At 46.2% G+C, this 22,327-nt stretch overlaps 2 protein-coding genes across 8 annotated transcripts; both read left to right on the forward strand.

Annotated features, from left to right (window-relative positions):
• The first annotated feature begins 6,358 nt into the window (after positions 1–6,358).
• Positions 6,359–9,434, forward strand: LOC120668926 (delta(24)-sterol reductase-like). 2 transcript variants are annotated; one of them, XM_039948735.1, is made up of 3 exons: positions 6,359–6,522; positions 7,359–8,618; positions 8,729–9,434. In XM_039948735.1, exons 2-3 carry the CDS (start codon positions 7,374–7,376, stop codon positions 9,170–9,172), a joined length of 1,689 nt encoding a protein of 562 aa, XP_039804669.1. In that variant the 5' UTR covers positions 6,359–6,522; positions 7,359–7,373; the 3' UTR covers positions 9,173–9,434. The 2 variants fall into 2 exon arrangements, with proteins under 2 accessions (XP_039804669.1, XP_039804668.1); XM_039948734.1 differs by having other exon boundaries at positions 6,366–6,522; positions 7,338–8,618.
• A 101-nt stretch (positions 9,435–9,535) lies between these two features.
• Positions 9,536–10,657, forward strand: LOC120668928 (gibberellin-regulated protein 2-like). 6 transcript variants are annotated; one of them, XM_039948736.1, is made up of 4 exons: positions 9,536–9,677; positions 9,898–10,008; positions 10,132–10,189; positions 10,277–10,619. In XM_039948736.1, the coding sequence occupies exons 2-4, from the start codon at positions 9,910–9,912 to the stop codon at positions 10,462–10,464; spliced, it is 345 nt and encodes a 114-aa protein (XP_039804670.1). In that variant the 5' UTR covers positions 9,536–9,677; positions 9,898–9,909; the 3' UTR covers positions 10,465–10,619. The 6 variants fall into 6 exon arrangements, with proteins under 6 accessions (XP_039804670.1, XP_039804673.1, XP_039804676.1 ...); XM_039948739.1 differs by having other exon boundaries at positions 9,540–9,677; positions 10,135–10,189; positions 10,277–10,657; XM_039948742.1 differs by having other exon boundaries at positions 9,542–9,671; positions 10,135–10,189; positions 10,277–10,657.
• The last annotated feature ends 11,670 nt before the right edge of the window (positions 10,658–22,327 follow it).

Raw genomic sequence — 22,327 nt, forward strand, 5'->3', positions numbered from 1 at the left:
CAGAAAAATTGTGAAAATTTTTAGTAATGTATAACTAGTCCTTTCGATTTAATCATGAATAAACTTTCTAAATCAAAAACCCTAGTTTGCTTCATTAGAAAAATCTCATAGTTTTACTAGAGCTTGAGTTTGAGTAGATGAACCTGCATGCCAAGTTTGAGAATCAATAACTTCCTACTTTGTCCTGTAAATATAGATCTTTACCCCAGCAAAAGTTGTTTAACTTATTATTCATGTTTAATCTGCTTCATGAAAATAGCTGAAAATTTTATTATAAGTTGGTACTTCAGTTTTGCTCCTTGCATCAAAATTTCAACCCCATGACCTATGGGTAATTATAGTTTTGGATAAAGCGTGTTATCTTTAGTTTTGTTAGAAGAAATAACTTTTGTATGTTTTGGTATATAATGAAAACCCCACTTTGATTTTATGAACTAAGTTGTGTTAAATAATTACTCTATAAATGACTGCCCAGAAAATATTAATTAAGAAGTTCACATCCAAACTCACATCATATTGGACTACAACTTTATCGTGAAGGAAAAATAATAACATCTACATTGTTGAGCAACTCGAAACTGTGCATTCATACATATGCATTGCTGCATTTCATTTAGGTACGATAGATGTACTGCATGAAGGATGTGATGTTAGAACCGAGCTAGAAGACGGTGAATGGTGGACACATCCAGAAGATGGACGGATGGATCCCGATGTACACGACCGAAGGAAGATGTTCGCCGAGCAGTTGTTCTCTAACTAACACTGACCTAGTGTTAATTCTAGGCAAGCCCCGGAGCATGTCCTATCTATTTTAAATTTATGCAACTTATTATTGTTTCTATCTACTTGCGCATTTAAGTTTACAGGAGTTGCTTGGAACCTTAGCTGCATGCATGATCCTAGTTACCTATGTTTGAACACTAGTATGTGTAGGTCGCTAGTTGGCTAAGCTAATGGTTCGGTAGAAGTCGAGTGATTTCCTGTCACTCGCGAGAATTATAGGTGTTGAATGCTTACTACATACTGCAACTATAAGGCTCACGGGCGGGGTTGTGGTACTTGTGATACCCCGTCTGTTTAGTGAAAATGGATAAGGCCGCAGTGTGTGGTAGTGGTGGTTAAGCTTTTGAACGTACTAACCACATACCGAGAAATATGGTAATCGGTAAGCTTAAGTACTGGATTGCACCGAGGCCGGAACATACCTCCCCACCGTCTTTGAACGTTGTTCTCATGCGGCCACATGCGGGTGCAAGGAGGCTCACGACCCGGCACCGTACCGTGGCGTGGATTCTTGTAGTCGAGGGCGGTGGGCTTGTTCCGTGCAGCGGGAATTGAAGGGAAAAGTCGCGTGGGCGAAGCGAGACGTCGATCCCCATGCGTGTGTGTTAGGTCTGCCTAGCCAGGTTAACAAATTCGATTCGAATCGTCCGCTTCTCATGGTTTGGGACTGCTTAACCCTTCTGCTACATAGAGTAAGAAGTGGAAGATGATGATGGTAAATTTGGCTAGTTGGTTGATGAAAGATAATTGTTTTCACCATGTATGCTATTGGATAGATGCTCACCTAGAATGGTTAATTGAACTAGAACCTGAAAGCTAAAACCTGCAATTAAGGATCTACTCTTACTGCTTTTCGCAAACCAAACCCCTCAAGCCAAAAGCCTTGCATGTCTAGATAAAAGAGTTAAGTATACCCTTAGTCGGGTAAGCCTTGCTGAGTATTAGTATACTCAGGCTTACTTGTGGCTTTATTTTTTTTCAGGTAGTACATTTGAGGATGGACGACGTCATGTACGGACTTCCTCATGACGTCTTGTTTCGTCGGTAGACAATCGTTCGTTTTCCGTTACTCTTGAACTCTGCTATACTTTTATAAATTCAAACTCAGTTTGTAATAATAATTCAATTTCATGCTATGTACTGTACAATTTGTGGAATGTCGCATTCTCTGGACTGCTTTGTCGATCCTGTTTCAAGTGGTTTAATCAGGATTTTACCCGACAGCACTGCCGGATTACTCCGTTTTAAGTGCGTGTTAACCCTAGTTACTGTTTCGGTGTTGGTTAGCGCAGTTAAGGCGGATTAATTTGGGCGGGACTGCCACAATAGAAAAGAAGCAGGGTGTGATCTCTACGCGACTAATTCCTATGCAATGAGAATTAGCGTAAGATTAATACATGATCACGCAGAGATAACATGATATTCGTAGATGATAAACAACAAGAACATGATAGATCTACTAAAGGTCATGCTACGAACATCAGGATAACTAGCACTACTCGCCATAAAAAATGCTTCAGTACGAGTAATACCAAGGTAAAAGCAAAAACAATGTTGCCCTGATCACAAGAAGTGATCAGGGCAGCGTGTCGCTTACTTGGATGAAACCCTAGGATTAGGGGTGGCGGTACGCCGAGAATTGTTGTTGCGAGACTTGATGACGTTCTCTTCTTTACGAATATTATGGGGTACATATTTATAGTCCGGAGACTTGGAAAACAATCTAAATCAACGTGTCCAAATCGGACTCTATCTCTAACCCAAACTGAACTAAATCTAAATATACATGGCCCACATGGCCCAAACACTCACGCAGGAGCCTATTCACAAGCCTTCTTTAATTCCCGCTTTAAGCCCAACTTGATCGCGGCCCATTAATTAACCATATTAATTTATGGCGATAATAAATGCATAGGCATTGGGGACCAGGGACGCTCTGCTGCTCTGCTATTTCGCTCGGCCCGCACCCGAGCTTGCACCCTCCTCAACTGCTGCCGGAGCAGCATGGGGCCAGCGGCCGGGTGGTTGGGGAGGGGGCTCTTCCTCCTCTCGTTATGTGCGGACCCAGCCCCACCTGTGGTAGCTTTCTAGGTGGACGCTGGTCTAGTTCTTCTGGAGCTGACTCCTCGCCGGTGCTTTCCTTTGTTTGCCTTGTTCTTCGTCGGCTCGCCGGATGTGTTTCACCTTTTTCGGTGAGACCCTGTCACCGCTCTGCATCGGCATGTGGCGACTTATGGGACAAGCTTTCAAAGATTCTGATGAAAATCAAAGATACTACCGGCTATTAAGGTGCTCCAATAAAGGATTAGGTAGAAGCCTAGATCTCTGACGGTCGTGAGATAAGTTGTAAAATTATTAAGAGCTAGCAAGAGGTCACATGATGTAGCTTTATAAGAACTTAAAAGAAATCGATAACTAGTGAACTCAATTAAACTAACAAGAGATTGGAGCAATGACATCCTTGTTCAATTTAAAAACTATCGGATAACTTAATAGATAAACTAGACGAGCGATGCACCGGTACTTAAAGCATAGAGAATGTGGTAAGATGATGCTTATGAGCAAACTGAAGATCGAAGCAATTTGGACCTGTTCACCAAATAAAGTTGCCAAAAACTACTGCTACTCCTACTCCTAGTGCTTGGCGTTGAGCAGAGAAAAGTTATATTGATTGATGATTATTTTTACAAGGCATGAGGGCTACTATTTATATCCTAAGAAAACAACTATATCTATTATATTCACAAAGCTTTCCCAAAAGAAATGGACTTATGCGGGATCTTGTATTCATGAAAATTCCTAGTCCGATTCGCATGATTATGCGGGGCGACGGCAACGCTATGGGCTGATCAGATGTTCTGACAACTTTGATCGAAAAGGGTTATCAATCTTCTCGTGGGATTCTTCATCGGTTTTCTTGAACCACCATTCTTCCATAAAAACCCTCGCAAATTTTAACGTCAACAAGTAGCAATGTCGTATGGCTGGCAGCAACTCTGTATATAAATAACATACATACATATTTATAATATACTTATTAAGTTTGTTCCAAAATTATATATTATTGCAACTTTTATAGGTATATAGATGTTGCTATAAACTTGATATACGTTAGACAGTGTAGATACTAAATGATAAATATTACGTGTTGAAAAGTGAAATGGTACATGATGATTTTAAAAGTGATTGGTGGTTTGTTGTATGTGATCAAACGATCTGATCCACGGCGAGATGCTACGGTATGCACGTGATGCGCGGTAGGTAGGTGGGTTTAATTTGTCACTAGGTGCGTGCGTGCGTGCGTCTACCATACTACAACTAGTATTTTTTTGATACTTAATTTTTTACAACTAGTATTTGATGCTCGCTTGATGATCAACTAATGAATACAGTTTGTGTTCGTATATATACGACGGAATAGCCAAAATCGTTCATCAACTATCGCTCATGGCTCAATTTCATCCCTGAACTATCAAAACGTCCACTTTGGCCTCTGAACTATGCAAAGCATGTCAATTTCGTCAATCTGGTGATGTGGCGTTCTATCGTGGACCACCAAGTCAGCGCCCAAATCGGATTAGGGTTGCAACTCACGTTGAAATGTCCAAATTACCCCTGATCCATGTGCTGAACACACACCATCGAGCCATACTCCAAACCCAAGAGTTCCCAGTTAGATCGCAGCGCCCATCACAGCTAGCGATGGCCTTCCAGCTAGGGCAAGTCGCCACCCTCGCAGCCCCTCCAAGCCAGCTCACCGCCCCCACCCTAGCTGCTCATTGGACATCGCAGGTCGCCGCTCCCATCATGGAGGTTGGTTGGGGATAGGCTAGGGATTGAAGGTGAGTCCAAATTCTGCTCGTGGGATCTCAATTTGATTTGGGTGTTTCGATTTTTGTTTTGATGGAACCAGATACCAGAGAGCTGCCTGGGAGGGAGGGTCGGCGAGTTGGCTGGGGGAGGTGACGCGCTAGCTAGAGCGGCAAGGGAGCTCAGGGCCGACGCGGTGGCCAACTGGGGGTGAGGAAGCTCAGGGCCGGCGCCGCTGGCTAGCTGGGGCAGCGAGGAAGCTCGGATCCGGGCCTGGGGCTGCGAGCGAATCTGAGTTCAGCTAGTTCTATGGAGGGTACAAACGGTATTTCCCATCATATGCTGACTGGGCGCTGATTTGACGGTCCACGGTGGCACGCTACATTACCAGATGGATGGAATTGATCTGTTTTGTATAGTTCAGGGATTAAAGTGGATGTTTTGATGTCCAGGAATAAAATTGGGCCGTGAGTGATAGTTGAGGACAATTTTGACTATTTCACCTATATATACGTACGCAGAGCAGCACGTACTGTATTTGCTTGTCCAAAGTCCAAAGTCCAAAACAAAATATCCAGATCTGATCAGGGCTGCCTGCCGCCTGCATCTCTGATCGTGATCCAGATCGGATCTTCATCTCTCTCTGCACGTGCACGAAGCAGGTTGACATGTGGGTCCAGATTCCCTGGAGCTGCTGGGGATGATGGTGTGGAGTGGTGTGTGCCCGTGACCGTGAGATCAGAATCGGATGCCTGATTCAATTCTACTATTGTATTACTACTAAGTAAATATGATAAAGTCTATTTTTGACCATCCAACTTTTGTCTCCGTTTGATTTTGACCATCGAACTTCAAAATCGGATATCTTTGACCACTCAACTATCAAAATCGTTCACATTTGGTCATCCGACTGTTTTGGTGGCCGGTTTCGCTAATGTGAACGCCGCGTGGCAATGGGGCCAATCCAAGTAAAAATATATCCTGCTCGGCTCCAATCGCAAAAGAAAAGATGACGATGCCAGGCATCATAGGTATTCACGGAGAAGTAGGGCTGGGCATTCGGTTAGTGCGGTTAAATCGGTTCGGTTAATTCGGTTTTGAAATATTTCGGTTATGACAAACTCTTAACCGAAATTGTAGCTAGAAATCTTTTAACCGCGTAAATTCGGTTGCGGTTAAATCGGTTCGGTTTTGCGGTTAACCGTAATGTATACAATACATAAATAACAAGCAAATTAGAATGAAATTATGACATCAACTACAAGCTATTGGCCACTAAAATAAGCTTAGAAAGCTAGAAAAACAATTAATGTAGCCTCACTTAGATATCTTAATTATGAAAACCAAGAATTCTTGATATCTCACATGATTATACATATATTTAAGACATAAGATAAATACATATTACACTCAACTTGCTAAATCGGTTAATTCGGTTAAATCGGTTAGTGGCACATCAAAACCGAAATAATATGCGGTTAAAGAATATCTCAAAAATTTTAACCGCAAAATTAACCGTTAACCGAATTAACCGACTTTTGCGGTTAAAGCGGTTCGGTTCGGTTCGGTTAATCGGTTTCGGTTATATTTTGCCCACCCCTACGGAGAAGCGAGAGTGGGAGCGCGTTCTTTTGTCGTCTTCCGCCCGCATCGTAGCCAGGAGTATGAGTGAGCTGTCTGTGAATGGACAGGGAAATACGGATATCCCCGAGGGCTAGAGTGAAAAAGGAGCATAAACCCTTTCTTCTCCCCCTGTTCCGCCTCCACCGGGGGCATTTGCTTTGCTTGCGAACCCTTATTTAAAAGCCCCACCGCTCCTCTCCTCCCATCTGCAGCAGCAGCACTGCGGCGGAGGAGGTGAGACGACGACCGGATTCCCTTCCCTTCCGGTTGCAGCAGATCGGGCTCGGAGCTCCAGGCCTGGTGGTAAGATAACATCCATCCCCTTCCAGCACCATCCGATTCATCATTTCATAGTCCATACATGATAGATCTGAGTTCTCGATAGGAGTAGTTTCTTACCCCTATCTATCCACCCTCCTCTCCCTCAAATCCAAGCACCAAGCAAGAGCGCCACCAACCCCCCATCCTCGACCTCTCCTTTGCACGCGCCGCTCCCCCCACCCCAGATCGACGCCTCCCCTCCCCTTCTCTTCTGTTGTGTGTGTTCTTTCTCCTCCTCCAAATCCCAATCAACCCATCCATCCTTCTTACTACTCTAGTTTGTAAGCTAGTCAGTTGCCATTGCCATGCCTACATCTTGAATGCCCCTCGTTTTTCTAGTTAGTTAGGAATGGCGGCACTGGCTGCTTCTAGTTCCTGCCACTATAGACACTGGAATTCGCCCACAGCTTTGCTTGCTTCTCAACTAGTACTATGTCTACGGCCGGCCACCTGCACGCACAGATTTTTACAGATTTAAGGACGACCAAAGGGGCAAATTTCCCTCCTTTCTGCGCGCAGGGCAGCTTTTACTTTTTCTTGCTGCAAAGTGTGTCTGTGTGTGTAAAAAAAGTGGATTTTTCCTAGCCATTAATTTTATCAGGGGAGGGAGGCCAATGTTACCTCATGCGTAATATGTGCTGTGCGACTTCCTTTTAATAGCCAGACCATCTGCATGTTTCATCAAATGAATGCCACCTGACCAAAACAAGACTTCCTTGTTTCTGTTTTAGTCATTTTTGCCGTTACTGGTTAACACCGCTGCTCAACTAACTCTGCTGTTTTATCTCTTTCGCAAGCCGCAACTGTCTTCTTTTCAGAATCATCCTCCACCCATGGCGGACGACGAGCATGAACCATTGGTGCGCCGCAAGAGGAAGACGGTTTTGGTGGACTACTTGGTGCAGTTCCGATGGATCCTCGTTATCTTCGTGGTCCTTCCGGTTTCGGCTCTCATCTACTTCAATATCTATCTGGGCGACATGTGGTCTGCCATGAAGTCAGAGAAGAAGCGCCAGAAGCAACATGAAGAGAATGTGCAGAAGGTCGTGAAGCGGCTCAAGCAGAGGAACCCAAAGAAGGATGGTCTTGTTTGCACGGCCAGGAAGCCCTGGATTGCTGTTGGCATGCGCAATGTGGACTACAAGCGTGCCAGGCATTTTGAGGTCGACCTTTCTGCCTTCAGGAACATCCTGGAGATTGACAAGGAGAGGATGGTTGCTAAGGTTGAGCCCCTTGTGAACATGGGTCAGATTACCAGAGCTACTTGCCCTATGAACCTTGCCCTTGCAGTCGTTGCGGAGCTCGACGACCTCACTGTTGGTGGGCTCATCAATGGTTATGGTATTGAGGGGAGCTCTCACCTCTATGGGCTTTTCTCTGACACGGTTGTTGCCATGGAAGTTGTCCTTGCAGATGGCAGGGTTGTTAGAGCCACCAAGGATAACGAGTACTCTGACCTTTTCTATGGCATTCCCTGGTCCCAGGGAACACTTGGGTTCCTTGTCTCTGCTGAGATCAAGCTCATTCCCATCAAGGAATACATGAAGCTCACATACACTCCGGTCAAGGGGACTCTGAAGGAAATTGCGCAGGCCTATGCTGATTCTTTCGCACCAAGAGACGGTGACCCTGCAAAGGTCCCTGACTTTGTTGAAGGAATGGTGTACACAGAGAGCGAGGCTGTGATGATGACTGGCGTTTATGCTTCGAAAGAAGAGGCGAAGATGGAGGGCAACAAGATCAACAGCGTAGGGTGGTGGTTTAAGCCTTGGTTCTACCAGCATGCTCAGACGGCCCTGAAGAGGGGCGAGTTTGTGGAGTACATCCCGACAAGAGAGTACTACCACCGCCACACCCGATGCTTGTACTGGGAGGGGAAGCTGATCTTGCCGTTCGGCGACCAGTTCTGGTTCAGGTTCCTTCTGGGTTGGCTGATGCCGCCGAAGGTGTCTCTGCTGAAGGCAACCCAGGGTGAGGCTGTCAGGAACTACTACCATGACAGCCATGTGATCCAGGACATGCTGGTGCCGCTGTACAAGGTTGGCGATGCCCTTGAGTTTGTCCACCGCGAGATGGAGGTGCGTGGTATCTTGTTAGTGATTGTTATTATTGCATACCACACACTGCAATTTATTTATTTATTTGGCAGTGAATGATGAGTCACTAAATATACTATATATATTGGCAGGTATATCCGCTGTGGCTGTGCCCTCACCGGCTGTACAAGCTTCCTGTGAAGACCATGGTGTACCCTGAGCCTGGGTTCGAGCACCAGCACAGGCAGGGTGACACGAGCTACGCGCAGATGTTCACGGACGTGGGTGTGTACTATGCTCCCGCTGCTGTTCTAAGGGGCGAGGAGTTCAATGGTGTGGAAGCGGTTCGCCGACTGGAGCAGTGGCTGATCGAGAACCACAGCTACCAGCCGCAGTATGCTGTGTCGGAGCTGAGCGAGAAGGACTTCTGGAGAATGTTTGACGCGTCCCACTACGAGAACTGCCGTCGCAAGTACGGAGCAGTGGGGACGTTCATGAGCGTGTACTACAAGTCGAAGAAGGGGCGGAAGACGGAGAAGGAGGTGCAGGAGGCGGAGGCAGCCATCCTGGAGCCAGCCTATGCCGACGAGGCCTAATCGTAGCCGGCGATGAAGCAGCGTTTGGTTTCTGGTGACTTAGATGCGGGCCGCCACAGCAGCAGAGTTTGCTTTGTTTACCTGATGGGATTGGAACGAGATGTTGTGTCTCGGTTCTTGTTCTGCTTGCTTAGAATAACTTGATTCTGTAGTGTGTCTGTCTGTGGTGGTGAGTCGTTGCCGTTGTAGCGATTGTCTGTTTATCATTTCTTGTTTATGGAATTGCTGAACTTTTAAATGCATGGCTCTCTCTTTTGTGTCCTGTCGAGTTCTTGAGGCACCACGGGGGATGTCACTGACTGCTGGTTTCAGTTTTGAGACGGAGCATGTGAGGCACTCCAGCTTTTGCTCTGCTACAGTAAGCTGGTGATTGTGCATTGGCATTGCCCTCCGTCCTGACGCGCCGATCTCTGCGACCATTCCGTGGCTGCTTGTTCATTCGCATCACATCACATGCATCCATGAATTGCTCTGCTCCGGGCAACCACTACAAAACAGTGTACTGGTACTCAATTCATTTCTTTTATTCATCAAAGAGGAAAAGAATGGTGCAGCTTGCATTGCTAGCTACAGTAGTGCATTTGCATCTGCCAACCTAGCTAGCTTGCATTCATTCTTGCCTTGCCCCCAACGAATTCATTCACAGCACCTCACAAGTTCGCAGCCACCAACCCTGCCCCCCCCCCCCCCCTCGCTCTCATAACCCTTTGCTAATTCCTTGGCAGAGTTGAAGCAGCATGAAGAAGCAGCGGATCCTCTTCTTCGTCGTCGTCGTCTTCTTCTTCTTCCTCATGGTGGCCCTTCCTGCTGATGCTGATGATCCACAGGAGCTGCAGGTAAGTTGGTTGATCTGACCTTAGCTTTGCATTCCTGGATCACACACAGGAACACCACCTACACTGCACACACGCAAAAAGTATCAATCAGATCTGGCTTATGTATGATGCATGCTGATGCAGCAGCAGCAGCAGCATCGCTCGAGCATCAGATCCCTGCTCCAGGCTCCCCCGAAGATAGGTAACGACGACACACAAGAGAGAGAATAGAATCAATGATATCGTCATCCTTACTTGTTCTCTGCTGATGGATCGATGGATGGTGCAGACTGCCCGTCGAGTTGCGTGGTGCGTTGCGGCAACAACTGGAAGAACCAGATGTGCAACAAGATGTGCAACGTCTGCTGCAACCGCTGCAGCTGCGTGCCGCCGGGCACCGGCCAGGAGACACGCCACCTCTGCCCCTGCTACGACACCATGGTCAACCCGCACACCGGCAAGCTTAAGTGCCCGTAGCCTAGCGCGTGCTATGTATGCTATCATCTTCATGTTCTATCAGCAGCTCCCTCTGCTCAAGATGAACCTTTCATAATAAGAGCACTAGATTCGTTGGGGAAAATAGTCTGGTTCAACGTGTTCAGCTGCCAAATAAAAGACAGGATCTTGGTCAATACCACCAGGTATAGTTCAAAGTTCAAACCATTTTCAAGATGACCATCCAGTAAGTAAGAGATATGTTTATGACACAAATCAAACTGTAATCATCTCATTATCACGCAACCTGCAATTTACCATGTGTTATACGGTATACATGGGATACCATGCGACACAATACCTGAAATTCAAGACAAGTTTTACATACACATCTACATGCAACCAAGGTATCTTTTACCACCAAGAGCATATAACAGACCAGACCAAGAGGTTTGGTCTTTCCTCTCGGAGACCAAACTAATCTTGTAACTGTTCTCTTCTCTTAATAAAATACGTGTTCAGGCACATCCGTGAAAAAAATATAACAGACCAAGAGGCTGGATAGAGATCATGCAGGCTCAGCTCCAAACTCTTTATTTGGGTCTCCAAAAATTTGGCAATTCACAAGTTTCACACCAGCAATCAGCTACCGACTGTCGAAACTCCGCCATACTTCACCGGGTGAGCAGATCCGGCGCTGGTGGTCGCCGATCTGTTGCCTACCGATCCGGCTGGGCCTGGCCTTTGTGGATCGGCACCTCCGGGCTGGCCAGGTGGTTGGGGGAGGGAGCTCTTCCTCCTCTCGATATGTGCAGACCTGGCCTCACTTGTGGTACCTTTCCGGGTGGGCGCTGGTCTAGTTCTTCCTGGAGCTGACTCCTCGCCGGTGTTTCTCCTTGTTTGCCTTGTTCTTCGTTGGCTCGCCGGATGCGCTTCCACCTTTTCGGCGAGAGCCGACCACCGCTCTACGTCGGCTACGTCGGCATGTGGCGACCTATGGGACAAGCTTTCAGAGATTCGGGTGGGTGGTCTTCAGGTTGTGTAGGTTCGCATGCAAGTGTTGCTTAGTCTTTTACCGTTGTGTTGACACAAAACTGCGCCAACACACTCGAATGCGCTAGAACACGAGAACGATCATCAAAACGATCAACACCAGCAGTACTATGGGCAAACTGGTCTGACTGGTTGCGCCGACCGGTCTGACCGGTCGGGTGCAGAGAACCACGTCGAGCCTAGAAACGCGAGCTCGGGAGGGACCCCGTCGGAGCTTGTGCAGCTAGGGTTGCTCTGAGGTCGGCAGGCCACTCAAGAACGCCTTCAAACGCCGTCGAGACGCAGGAAGAACAGAATTAGGGTTTGAGAGTAAAAACTAAAGGATAAATGTGTAAATCGATTGGGATTACCCTCAATCGGCCGTGGCCCTTCATATATATAGGGTGGGGAGGTCTGTACCCGTTAGGAGTCGGAATCCTATCAAATCCCGTGTCAAAATACAACTCCTAACTCGGATTGGGCGTTTCGGACCAGTCTGACCGGTCAGACCGGAGTGCAGGTCTTCCGGGAGGCATAACTCCCTCATCCGGACTCCAAATTGGACGTTCTATATATGGATTTCGATCGTCTCGACGAGATATACGCAATGGTGCAGTCCAATTTGCAATTTGACAAACTTGTCTAGACCGGTCTGACCGGTTTAAAGGAGAGGTCTGACCGGTCTACCCAGATTATCCAGAAAACCTTCATCGTGCCAATTTTGAGTGTCAACATATGCCCCCCTATTTCTTGGTAAAGCTTGCGTACCAAGAAACAAATCTCCAAGCTCAAAAATGCATTTGAACAATGAGAAGCACCTACGCACCAATCATGTCTTGCTTTGAAGGACGATATCATATATCGGCTATGTCAACTTGTGTAAGTGAGACATGCCTGAGTATATACAATCTCGGCTGTGAATCATGTCCTTCAAAGAAACGGCTTCGGTCCATTTAGTATAATAATTTGTAATCACTAACACGAAGCAATGCCTCTTTGAAGATGGAGGATTATAATGAAATCCAGTGCTCAACCTCGGAACGACCATGATTTGATAATAGGATGTATCATCACAGCGGGCACCAAACCGCTGACATTCTTCACACCCCTTTATACTGCTTGAAACAATCAGACATCATGGTAAACTAACACAAACTAGCTTTTTTAAACAATCACTTCATCTTAGGAGCCGATTGATGTGTACCACTAATGTCTTCATGAACTTTGCCCATGGTAATCCTGGCCTGATCCGAGCTCAAACATTTAAGAAATAGATCTTCGGCTATTCAACGATAGAGCTTATCATCGACTAAAATATTTTTGAGTGTTGTCCGCCGAATATCCCTTTTTGCACCACGACCAGGATCTGTAGATAGGAGATTACAGGAACCCTACAATCCTGATCTTCGGCTTTAGTGACGAACCACCTTTCATAGCCGAATCTATGTTTCCAGTAGTCTAGGCGGTCAGATCGGTCTGGGCGGTCAGACTGGTCTGGGCGGTCAGACCGGTTGCATCGACCGGTCGGACCGGTTCATCTAGAATCTGCAACTCGGCTTTCGCTTGCATCGGCTTTCAAATATGAATATATTTCTTCACAATTACGTAGCCAGATGCTTGCTGAGCCAGAGCATTAGCCTCTCTATTCTTTTCCCTTGGTATATATCTTATAACAAATTCATCAAAGGAAGAAATAATATCGAGGCAATTGTCAAGATATGCATTAAATATCCATTGTATCATTAGCATACCTTGAAAACTTGCTGCACCACCAGAAGTGAATCACCAAAGACTTCAACATGTTTCATGCCCATAGATTGCAGAAATTCCAAGCCAAATAAGAGCGCTTCATACTCAACTTGATTATTTGTGCAATCCTCTTTTGATCGGTTTGAGAACTCAAAATAGTACCATTCAGTGAAATAAGAGCAGCACTAATTCCCTGACCATCATCCAAACTGATCCATCAAAATATAATTTCCATGGTGTGCAAGTAACATAGCCAACTTTCAAACCATGCTTATCATTAATCCGATGCTCAACAATGAAATCCACTACAATTTGGCCTCTCATAAATTTCAAGGGTTCACAAGCCAAATCATACTCAACATATGCTTGAGCACATCGGTCTGACATACTACTATGCGAGTACTAGATAGTAGATAATGCATCAATTTGGTACAAGTATAATAGAGAGACAAATATAACTTAGTAAAAGTATATCTTGTCTCCACATCAATAAGTCGTCGGCTTATATAAGTGATGACATACTCCTTGTCTTCGGTTTCTTGAGTCAAAACAGCCCTAATGATCTTGTCTTCAGCAGCCACATAAAGCCTGAAAGGAACCCCTCTCCTAGGCGCCTTGAGCACAGGTAGTGAAAACAAATAAACCTTGATATTTTCAAAGGCCTCTTTCTGTTCTGCCCCCCAAATAAGTTCAGTTTCATTCTTTAACCGAAGAATAGAAGTAAGAGCATCAATATGCCTCATTACAAACAGTTTGTCAATTTTCTAGCTCGAATTGAGAAAACTTCTAATTCGGCTTTTATTTGCTGATGTTACAATTTCCAACCAGCTCAAGACCTCAAATACACAATCAAAGTCTTGAGCGCCCCTTGCAAACTGATCCGTTGTATAGAAACTTCACGAGGTAAATCATCAGTTGCCAATATTTTGCCCCCCGAGCACTTAAATGTCGTCGAGCTCCATATTGCTGCGATTTTGGCGTAACCTCATGATCCACTAGCTCCTCATTGCCTTGCACCATGAAAGCTAGCGGTGTTTATCCACCGCAAAGAGCCGAAACAGGCATTGCCAATTCGGCTTTCTATTTTGCTGCAACCTCAACCGGTCTGACCGGTTGCTCTGGGCGGTCAGACCGGTCGCTTATACCAGTCAGACCGGTCGCCTGAGGCGATTCGACCGGTCGTGCTGGCTGGTCAACCGCTTTGACCCTCCATACTTTGCCCTGAGGGACCATAGGTCTGTAGTTATTGAATTGTTTGTCCCCCAGCCTCTCAAACTCCTGCTCCTTCTTCTCCTGAGTACATAGACGCTGCAGCTTCCTTCTTTGAATACGAGTCAACCCTGGAGGACACCACCTTGGTTGAAAGTACTTGGATGTTGAACTACTGCTGCTGGCCTCATGATCATTAGCCATAATCGGTTTTTGGATAGAAGGATTGACTGATTTACCAAAAACCATCAGTCTTGTTCCCGCATCATTGACAACCACTTTGATATTGCCGATCTGTGCAACATCATCGACTTTAGCTTTCTCTGGATCAACAGTGGGTTGTACCTCTTCTTTCTTCTCCTTGACACGGTAAACCTATCTTGGAGAATGAGCTTTGCCCGGCCTCTGATGAGACCGGTCTGACCGGTCAGTGGTGACCGGTCTGACCGGTGCAGGCTGCCGCCCCTGACCTGATTGGTGGGGTCCTAATCGGTCGTGTACTAGTCGTGTCACCCTGCCAAACATAGGCCTCCTATGATCCTCCTCTCTGTGGTGAGATGGTGAGTATAGCATCGGATAACAATACATCCAAATTCCTTCATGCCCCCATGCAGGACAAGAAAAACCCGATGCCGGTGACACCCACGACATAGTAGCATACACCTTCTGAGGAGAGAACACTGTAGTGCTATCACCTCTCGCTTGTTGGATTCCCCCCTAGGAGAAGAACGCTTGCCTTGACGCGGAGGTGTACTTGGTTCTTTTTTTTTTGTGACCGATCTTCTGGAACGACCTTTGTGTACTTGTCTAGTAGCTGAGCGAAGGTGAGCTTTTGCTTTGTAAAACTCCCCTGCACCTTTGACTCACTAACCTTCCAAGTACCTCCTTCCGGGTGCTTAGGCTTGGAAGTTCTGGGCCGACCTTTTGTCTGACCGGTCTGACCGGTGGAGGTGACCGGTCTGACCGGTCGTGCCTGAGTTGCAGGCCGACTCGTCTTTTGAGAGCAACTTTCTTGACCCCAGGTCTTGAAGCTTTGACAGTGATCTTCAGTGACTCCTTTCCATCAGGAGTCTTCTCCATCGTCACTTCTCTAGCTTGAATCTTGTCATTGACATTTTTCGGCCTTGGCTCACCAATGATAACATTTTTTTCTTTTGCTCCTTCGGCTTGTTCCGGCCGAATGAGTACCTTGACATTATCCAAATCAATCGTATAGATAGGGAATGACGCCTTGTCATCTTTCACCTCATGCATTGCCAATCGTCCTTCATTAATGGCCAATTGGATTTTTCAACGAAAGATATTGCAATCATTAGTTGCATGAGAAAAAGTATTATGCCACTTGCAATATGCATGCTGCTTTAGCTCCTCAAGCGGCGATAGGACATGTGACAACTTGATGTTTCCGCTTCTAAGCAATTCATCAAATATGCAATCACACTTAGAAACATAAAATGTGAAACGAACTTGTTCTTGCCGATTCTTCGGAATCGGCTTAAGCGATGAACAAGAACATGGCTTAGCTTCTGATGTCCATATGAATTGAGCAAATTTCTTTTTCTCATCGTTCGAATCAGATTTACAATCAACATGTATGGACCGATGAGTATTATGGGCATCTTTTGCGTTCTGGAGTCTAAATTCCAAACCCAAGACTTTCATGTGCAAATAATTAACAGTGTGGTACTCAAAGCCTTTGAGTTCTTTTTTTTTAATAAGAACGCAAACCATCAAAAGCCAAATCAGCCAATTCCTTTTCAAAAACTATTAAATTTAAACATCAGTTTTTGATATCTTTAAACCTTTGGAAGTAATCCGAAGCAGGCTCATCTTGGCCTTGCCTAACCGATGTCAAATCCGATAGCTTAGCCTCATTGTCCCCATTATAGAAACGATCATGAAACTAAATTCGGGGCTAATGAAGAAAACTAAGAAAAAGCAGTTCTGGTCATAGATAATGAAAATAAGCGAATGCGCAAAGCATCATGGAAACCAGCTTTTCCCAGTTGTAAAATATATTGGTCAATGGGCTCCCAAGGTGCTCTATTATCATCACCACTAAATTTCACAAAATTAGGAACACACCAATCAGCAAGAAAAAAACCAAATCAAATTCAGTGGGATATGGCTTTTGATATAATGTAGAATTATCTATATCCACACCGAATTTGATTTTCATCGCACTAGCCGGATCCTCTTTTAACCTAGCGGGATCGGCTTCGCATCTACCACTCGTGGATGCTTGTGCTACAGAAGTAAGACGATGTTCTATAGGATCATCTTGTACCTTCGTCTGAACCGAACTTATTTGTGCACGCCCAAAAGAATTTCCATGTACACTATCAAAAATCGGTTCGTGTGGAGAATCAGATTCTTGTGAAGGACAAGGCTGCACACAATTTGTCATCTCATCGGTTTGGCTAAGGGTTGCCGAGCAAGGAGTAGACGTGTTCGGTGTAGATGTTACTGGGCTGACCACCATCGCACCGCTCTGACCGATCTGTTGGACCGGTCTGACCGGTCCAGCCGCATTCGGCTGTACCAGTTGCAATGGTGATGTTTGCCCTTGAAAATAGTTCGTCAGCATGCCATATAGTGGTTCTGGAACCGATGCTGGCATAGCCGATGAACTAGCAATTTGGAAAGACAATTATCATCTACATATTTGCTTTTTTTCATGATATCTAATTGATCCTTTAAATCATTCATGGGCTTATATATACCAGCAATCTTCTGATCCATAATAGATAATAATTGGCTAAACAAGTCGGAAGATGAAGTGCTTACATCGCTTATTACCTCGACTTGCTTATTCTTGAGCGTGAAGGAGGGCATCACGAAGTCTTGAACCCTCGTGACTTGGCCTTGCTTATTTTTCTTGAATCCCTTCAAGAATTGTGCTTTGAAATGCTCCCTGACCACCAAGTACTCTTGGCACTCCTCCTCGCTGAGTTCTCTGATAGATGTGGAGATGTTTCCTTTGTCGAGGTCGGTGATGATGCCCATCTTCTTTGAGAACTAGATTAGATCGGTTTAAAAACCAAATTAATCTATCCCTAGCGGAGTCGCCAAAAAGTATGTTGACACAAAATTGCGCCAACACACTCGAATGCGCTAGAACACGAGAACGATCGTCAAAACGATCAATACCAGCAGTACTCTGGGCAAACCGGTCTGACCGGTTGCGCCGACCGGTCTGGCCGGTAGGGTGCAGAGAACCACGTCGAGCCTAGAAACACGAGCTCGGGAGGGACCCCGTCGGAGCTTGCGCAGCTAGGGTTGCTCTGAGGTCGGCAGGCCACTCAGAACGCATTCAAATGCCGTCAAGACGCAGTAAGAACAGAATTAGGGTTTGGAAAAGCTAGGGTTTGAGAGTAAAAAGTATAGGATAAATGTGTGAATCGATTGGGATTACCATCAATCGGCCGTGGCCCTTCATATATATAGGGTGGGGAGGTCTGTACCCGTTAGAAGTCGGAACCCTATCAAATCTCGTGTCAAAATATAACTCCTAACTCGGATTGGGCGTTTCGGACCGGTCTGTCCGATCTCTGGACCGGTCTGACTGGTCAAACCGGAGTGCAGGTCTTCCGGGAGGCATAACTCCCTCATCCGGACTCCAAATTGGATGTTCTATATATGGATTTTGATCGTCTCGACGAGATCTACGCAATGGTACAGTCCAATTTGCAATTTGACAAACTTGTCTAGACCGGCCTGGCCGGTTTAAAGGAGAGGTCTGACCGGTCTACCCAGATTGTCCAGAAAACCTTCATCGTGCCAATTTTGAGTGTCAACACGTTGCTGGTAACGATGGTGCCACAGTGCATCGTTCTTCTTCTTAAGGGTGTCACTCTGAGAACCTCAATCTTCAAGGATTGCTCCAGGTGAAAACCGAAAAACTAAATTGTTAGTTCGGCGATTGTGGCATCTTAATGTTGCTCTTCTACTAGGGCGTCGCTATGGAGTCCTTGGGAGGGCGATCATGATCAATGTGGAGAATGAAGAGATTTGACAAGCAACGGATGGTCATTATATCAAGTTTCTAAGCAGACGAGAGATATTATGAATTGGTGTTTGCGCGAAGGTGTTGCAGGGTTGAAGCGGCAACGAAGAAGATTGAAGCTTAGCCTTCTAGCTTTCTTGCTTTGTTTTCTAGCTTTTTCTCTTATTTTCTAAAATCCATCTTTTGAGGTTTAGAGTCTAAATACTCTTGTAATGTTTGTCTGTATATATCTATTGGAGGTCAAAATTGGCAAACACCGAGGCCGACCGGTCTGACCGGTTGGGCCGACCGGTCAGACCGGTCTGGGCCTATGCAGTCCGAGTAGAGTTAGGGTTTGTATTATGGAATCTGTTGTAACTCAATTTGGAAGGGGTACGTCTTCCCCGGCCTATAAATATAAAGGCCACAGCCGATTGAGGTCCTTCTACCCAATCGAATCAATCAATCTACAATTTTCCTATTTTTCTCTAAACCCTAGCTTTTCCAACCTCGTGCTATTCTTTGCTCGTCTCTACGGCGTTCAAGGGAGTCTTGGGAGGCCTGCCGACCTCAAGACAACCCTAGATCTTCGAGCTCCGACGGGGTCCCTCCCGAGCTTGTGGTCCTAGGTCTTCGCGAAGTTCTCTGCGCATAACCGGTCTGACCGGTTGGCCAACCGGTCTGACCGGTCGCTAGGGCACTTCGTCCGGTTGCGATCGTTGCGATCCTACGCATTCTAGCGCTTGTGTGTTGGCCAATTCTGTGTCAACATACTTTTTGGCGACTCCGCTGGGGACAGATCTGAGTTCATCGGGCGCAATGGCCGGAGATAAGGTTGCCTCCAAGGTAGATGCGACTCCCGTCGACATCCAGTACGAAGACATACCTGAGGAGACGCGCAAGCAATTCGAGGCGGCATTCCAGAAGGAACAGGAGGACGCCAAGAATAGATTGCTTGCATGTTTCGGGAAGACTCGGCAAGGCGTGTTCAAGAAGGAGGAGTTCAAGATGCCTACATTCACACCGCCGCCGCCGAACCCATCTACTATAGCTACTGCTACTGCTTCATCTGCTTCTACTCCAAGAAAGGTAAGTTTTACCTTCGATTCCATCAAGCAGTTTGCCGATGCCTTTTTGAGTCGATTCGAGCAGTCACAAAAGTTTACACAAGATAAGCTCATCGACTTAACTATGCGAAACAAGGGGAAGAAACCTATCAATGAATATTCGAATTTTACCCCAAACCCTAGTCTTTCGGCCGCACCTTCAGATTAGCAGTATGGTATGCCGCCGAATTACTTCGCGGGACAGACACCCCCGCCGGGCACAGATCGGCCGTCTAGGGCCGAACCGGTCAGATCGGTCGCACCGACCGGTCAGACCGGTGCCCCGGCGGCCGGACCGGTCAGACCGGTCAATCAGACCGGTCAGACCGGTGCCATGGTGCTCGGTTCTGCGTCACAGCCACAAGTCACGACTCCTCCCGCTTCGGCTGATTATAGCTTGGAGCGAAAATTGGCGGATTTTGTGCTGTCGTATACGACGAAATCATACGGTGAACCGCCTTTCCCTCCACCGTTGCCCAAGGATGTTTGGCATGATTGGCCTAGGGTCAATCCACAGTATGCCGCACAAACAATGTCCACTACTGATCCTGCGACACATCGTTTCATCCAAACATTCACGGGTAACTATGAGGCCGATCTTGCTAGGATGAAAGAGGATCTGGCCGATATGTTTAATGAAAAACTGGACTTTGTTGCGGGTAGGAGTCGGCTATATCGTAGGCCGTATGTTGATGCTTTTGATTTGATTCCTTACCCCGCTAGTTGGCGTGTTCCCGATTTTGTCAAGTTTAGCGGTGATGATAACCGATCCACTTGGGAGCACATTAGCCAATATATTGCTCAACTTGGAGAAGTCGGTTCTAGCAAGTCGTTGCACGTTCGCATGTTTTCTTTATCTTTGACTGGAACAGTTTTTTCTTGATTTTTTTCGTTAACTCCTAACTCGATTCATTCTTGGGATGAATTAGAGAAAAAGTTTTATGATCACTTTTATAATGGGGATGAAGAAACTAAGTTGACAGATTTGACATCGGTTAGACAGGGTAGAGACGAGTCTATCCAAGAGTACTTTAAGAAATTTATAGATATTAAGAACCGATGCTTTAATTTGTCACTTTCCGAAAAGGATTTGGTTGATTTGGCTCTTGCGGGTTTACGTTCTAATTATAGAGAGAAGCTTGATGGTTCCAGTTTTTATTCTATTAATCAGTTTCAAGCTAAAGCTTTGAATCAAGAGGCCAAATTTAAGAAAGAAAAGGATACCTACAAGTCCCATCGTTCAAACACTCATATTGTTGAATATGATTCCGATTCATCGGACGATGAGGATAAAAAGGTATACGCTGCTGAGTTTGTTTGGCCCGCCTCGGCCAAACCATCTACTTGTACATCTCTTAAGCCGACTCAAAAGAATCGGCAAGAAGAGAGAAGTTCACTTTTGATGTGTCCAAGTGCGATCGCATTTTTGATGAGTTATTACGACTTGGGCATTTGAAAATTACTCATATTATACCGCCGCTTGCAGACCTAAAGCGGCGCGCTTATTGTAAATTTCATAATTCTTCATCTCATGCAACTAATGATTGTAATGTGTTTCGTCGACAGGTACAATCGGCCATAAATGAAGGATGATTGACCTTTCCGGAGATGAAGATAGATAAAGCTCCATTTCCCATTCATACCATTGATCTCAACAATGCAAAGGTGTTGATTCAGCCGGATCAAGCTGAAGGAGCAAAGGGCAAGAATGTGATCATTGGGGATGATAGGCCGTTGACTGTTGATAACAAGATTCTGGCCCGGGAGGTGATTCAGGAGAAGACTCTGGGAAGAAGAATCTGAGAATCATACTTAAGCCTCGCATGCTCGGGGGGCAAGAGGGTTCTTCTTCAGGCGACCGGTCTGCTGTTCAGCCGAGACCGGTCAGACCGGTTTTCCTGACCGGTCACACCGGTCCTGACGGCCGGTCAGACTGCCCTGGTGGTCAGCCCCGGACATTCAAGCCGAAGCGTCCGGAAGTGGGTACATGGAAGACCAACCAGCTAAAGGTGCAGGGCAAGATTGCAAATTAGAAGCCTACCTTTGGCCAACTGTTGAACAAGTACTCAAAGGCCGCTCGAAACGATCGGCCCATAAAAAAGAGACCGAGGTCACCTCCGCGTCAAGGCGTAGCTTCATCTCCTAAGGGAGAGTCAAGCAAGCGCAGGGGTGATGTGGTTACATTGTTCCCTCCTCAGCAGATGCAGCCGATGTACGCTACAATGCCATGGGCTCCACCGGCGTTGGATTCTCAGTTTCCTGCGTGGGAGAACGGGGGATTTTGGATGCAGTGCTATCCGATGCCATATCCACCACACTTCCAGGAGGAGGTAAGCTCAAGAGGGCCTGTGTTTGACAGGTTGAGGCAGCCGGTTCACGACCGATTAGGTCAGTACCAATCTGGTCAGGGGCAGAACCTCAGACCGGTCTACCCCGACCGGTCAGACCGATCCCAGCAGAGGCCGGCCCAAGTTCATCCAATGTACCAAGAATATCGCATCAAAGAGAAGAAGGACGAACTAGTGCCAATGCAAGTTGATTCTGAGAAAGTTTCAGCTGCTAAGGATGTGCAAGTTGAAGACGGGAAAGGAAAAGCTCAAAATGCACAAGAGGGGCCAATGATCGTTGAGAAACCGGTCAATATTTCTCAGAAGCTTGTGTTGGCCAATGATCATGAGGCCAGCAGCAGCAACCTCAAGGAGCAAGACAAGAAGAAGTACTTCCAGCCTAGGTGGTGCCCACCGGGGTTGACTCACACTCAGAAGAGGAGGTTGCAGCGTCTTCGCCGCCAAGAACAAAAGGAGAAGGAGGCGGAGAAGTTGAG

The sequence above is a fragment of the Panicum virgatum genome, chromosome 4N, assembly GCF_016808335.1.
Source record: "Panicum virgatum strain AP13 chromosome 4N, P.virgatum_v5, whole genome shotgun sequence".
Classification (NCBI taxonomy): domain Eukaryota; kingdom Viridiplantae; phylum Streptophyta; class Magnoliopsida; order Poales; family Poaceae; genus Panicum; species Panicum virgatum.

Bases quoted from the DNA above. Each gene is read 5' to 3' on its own strand.
- LOC120668926 (XM_039948735.1), top strand. From the start codon at position 7,374: ATGGCGGACGACGAGCATGAACCATTGGTGCGCCGCAAGAGGAAGACG. The intron at 8,619-8,728 runs GTGCGTGGTATC...ATATATTGGCAG, and splicing joins TTGTCCACCGCGAGATGGAG to GTATATCCGCTGTGGCTGTG.
- LOC120668928 (XM_039948736.1), top strand. From the start codon at position 9,910: ATGAAGAAGCAGCGGATCCTCTTCTTCGTCGTCGTCGTCTTCTTCTTC. The intron at 10,009-10,131 runs GTAAGTTGGTTG...ATGCTGATGCAG, and splicing joins ATGATCCACAGGAGCTGCAG to CAGCAGCAGCAGCATCGCTC. The intron at 10,190-10,276 runs GTAACGACGACA...TGGATGGTGCAG, and splicing joins CCAGGCTCCCCCGAAGATAG to ACTGCCCGTCGAGTTGCGTG.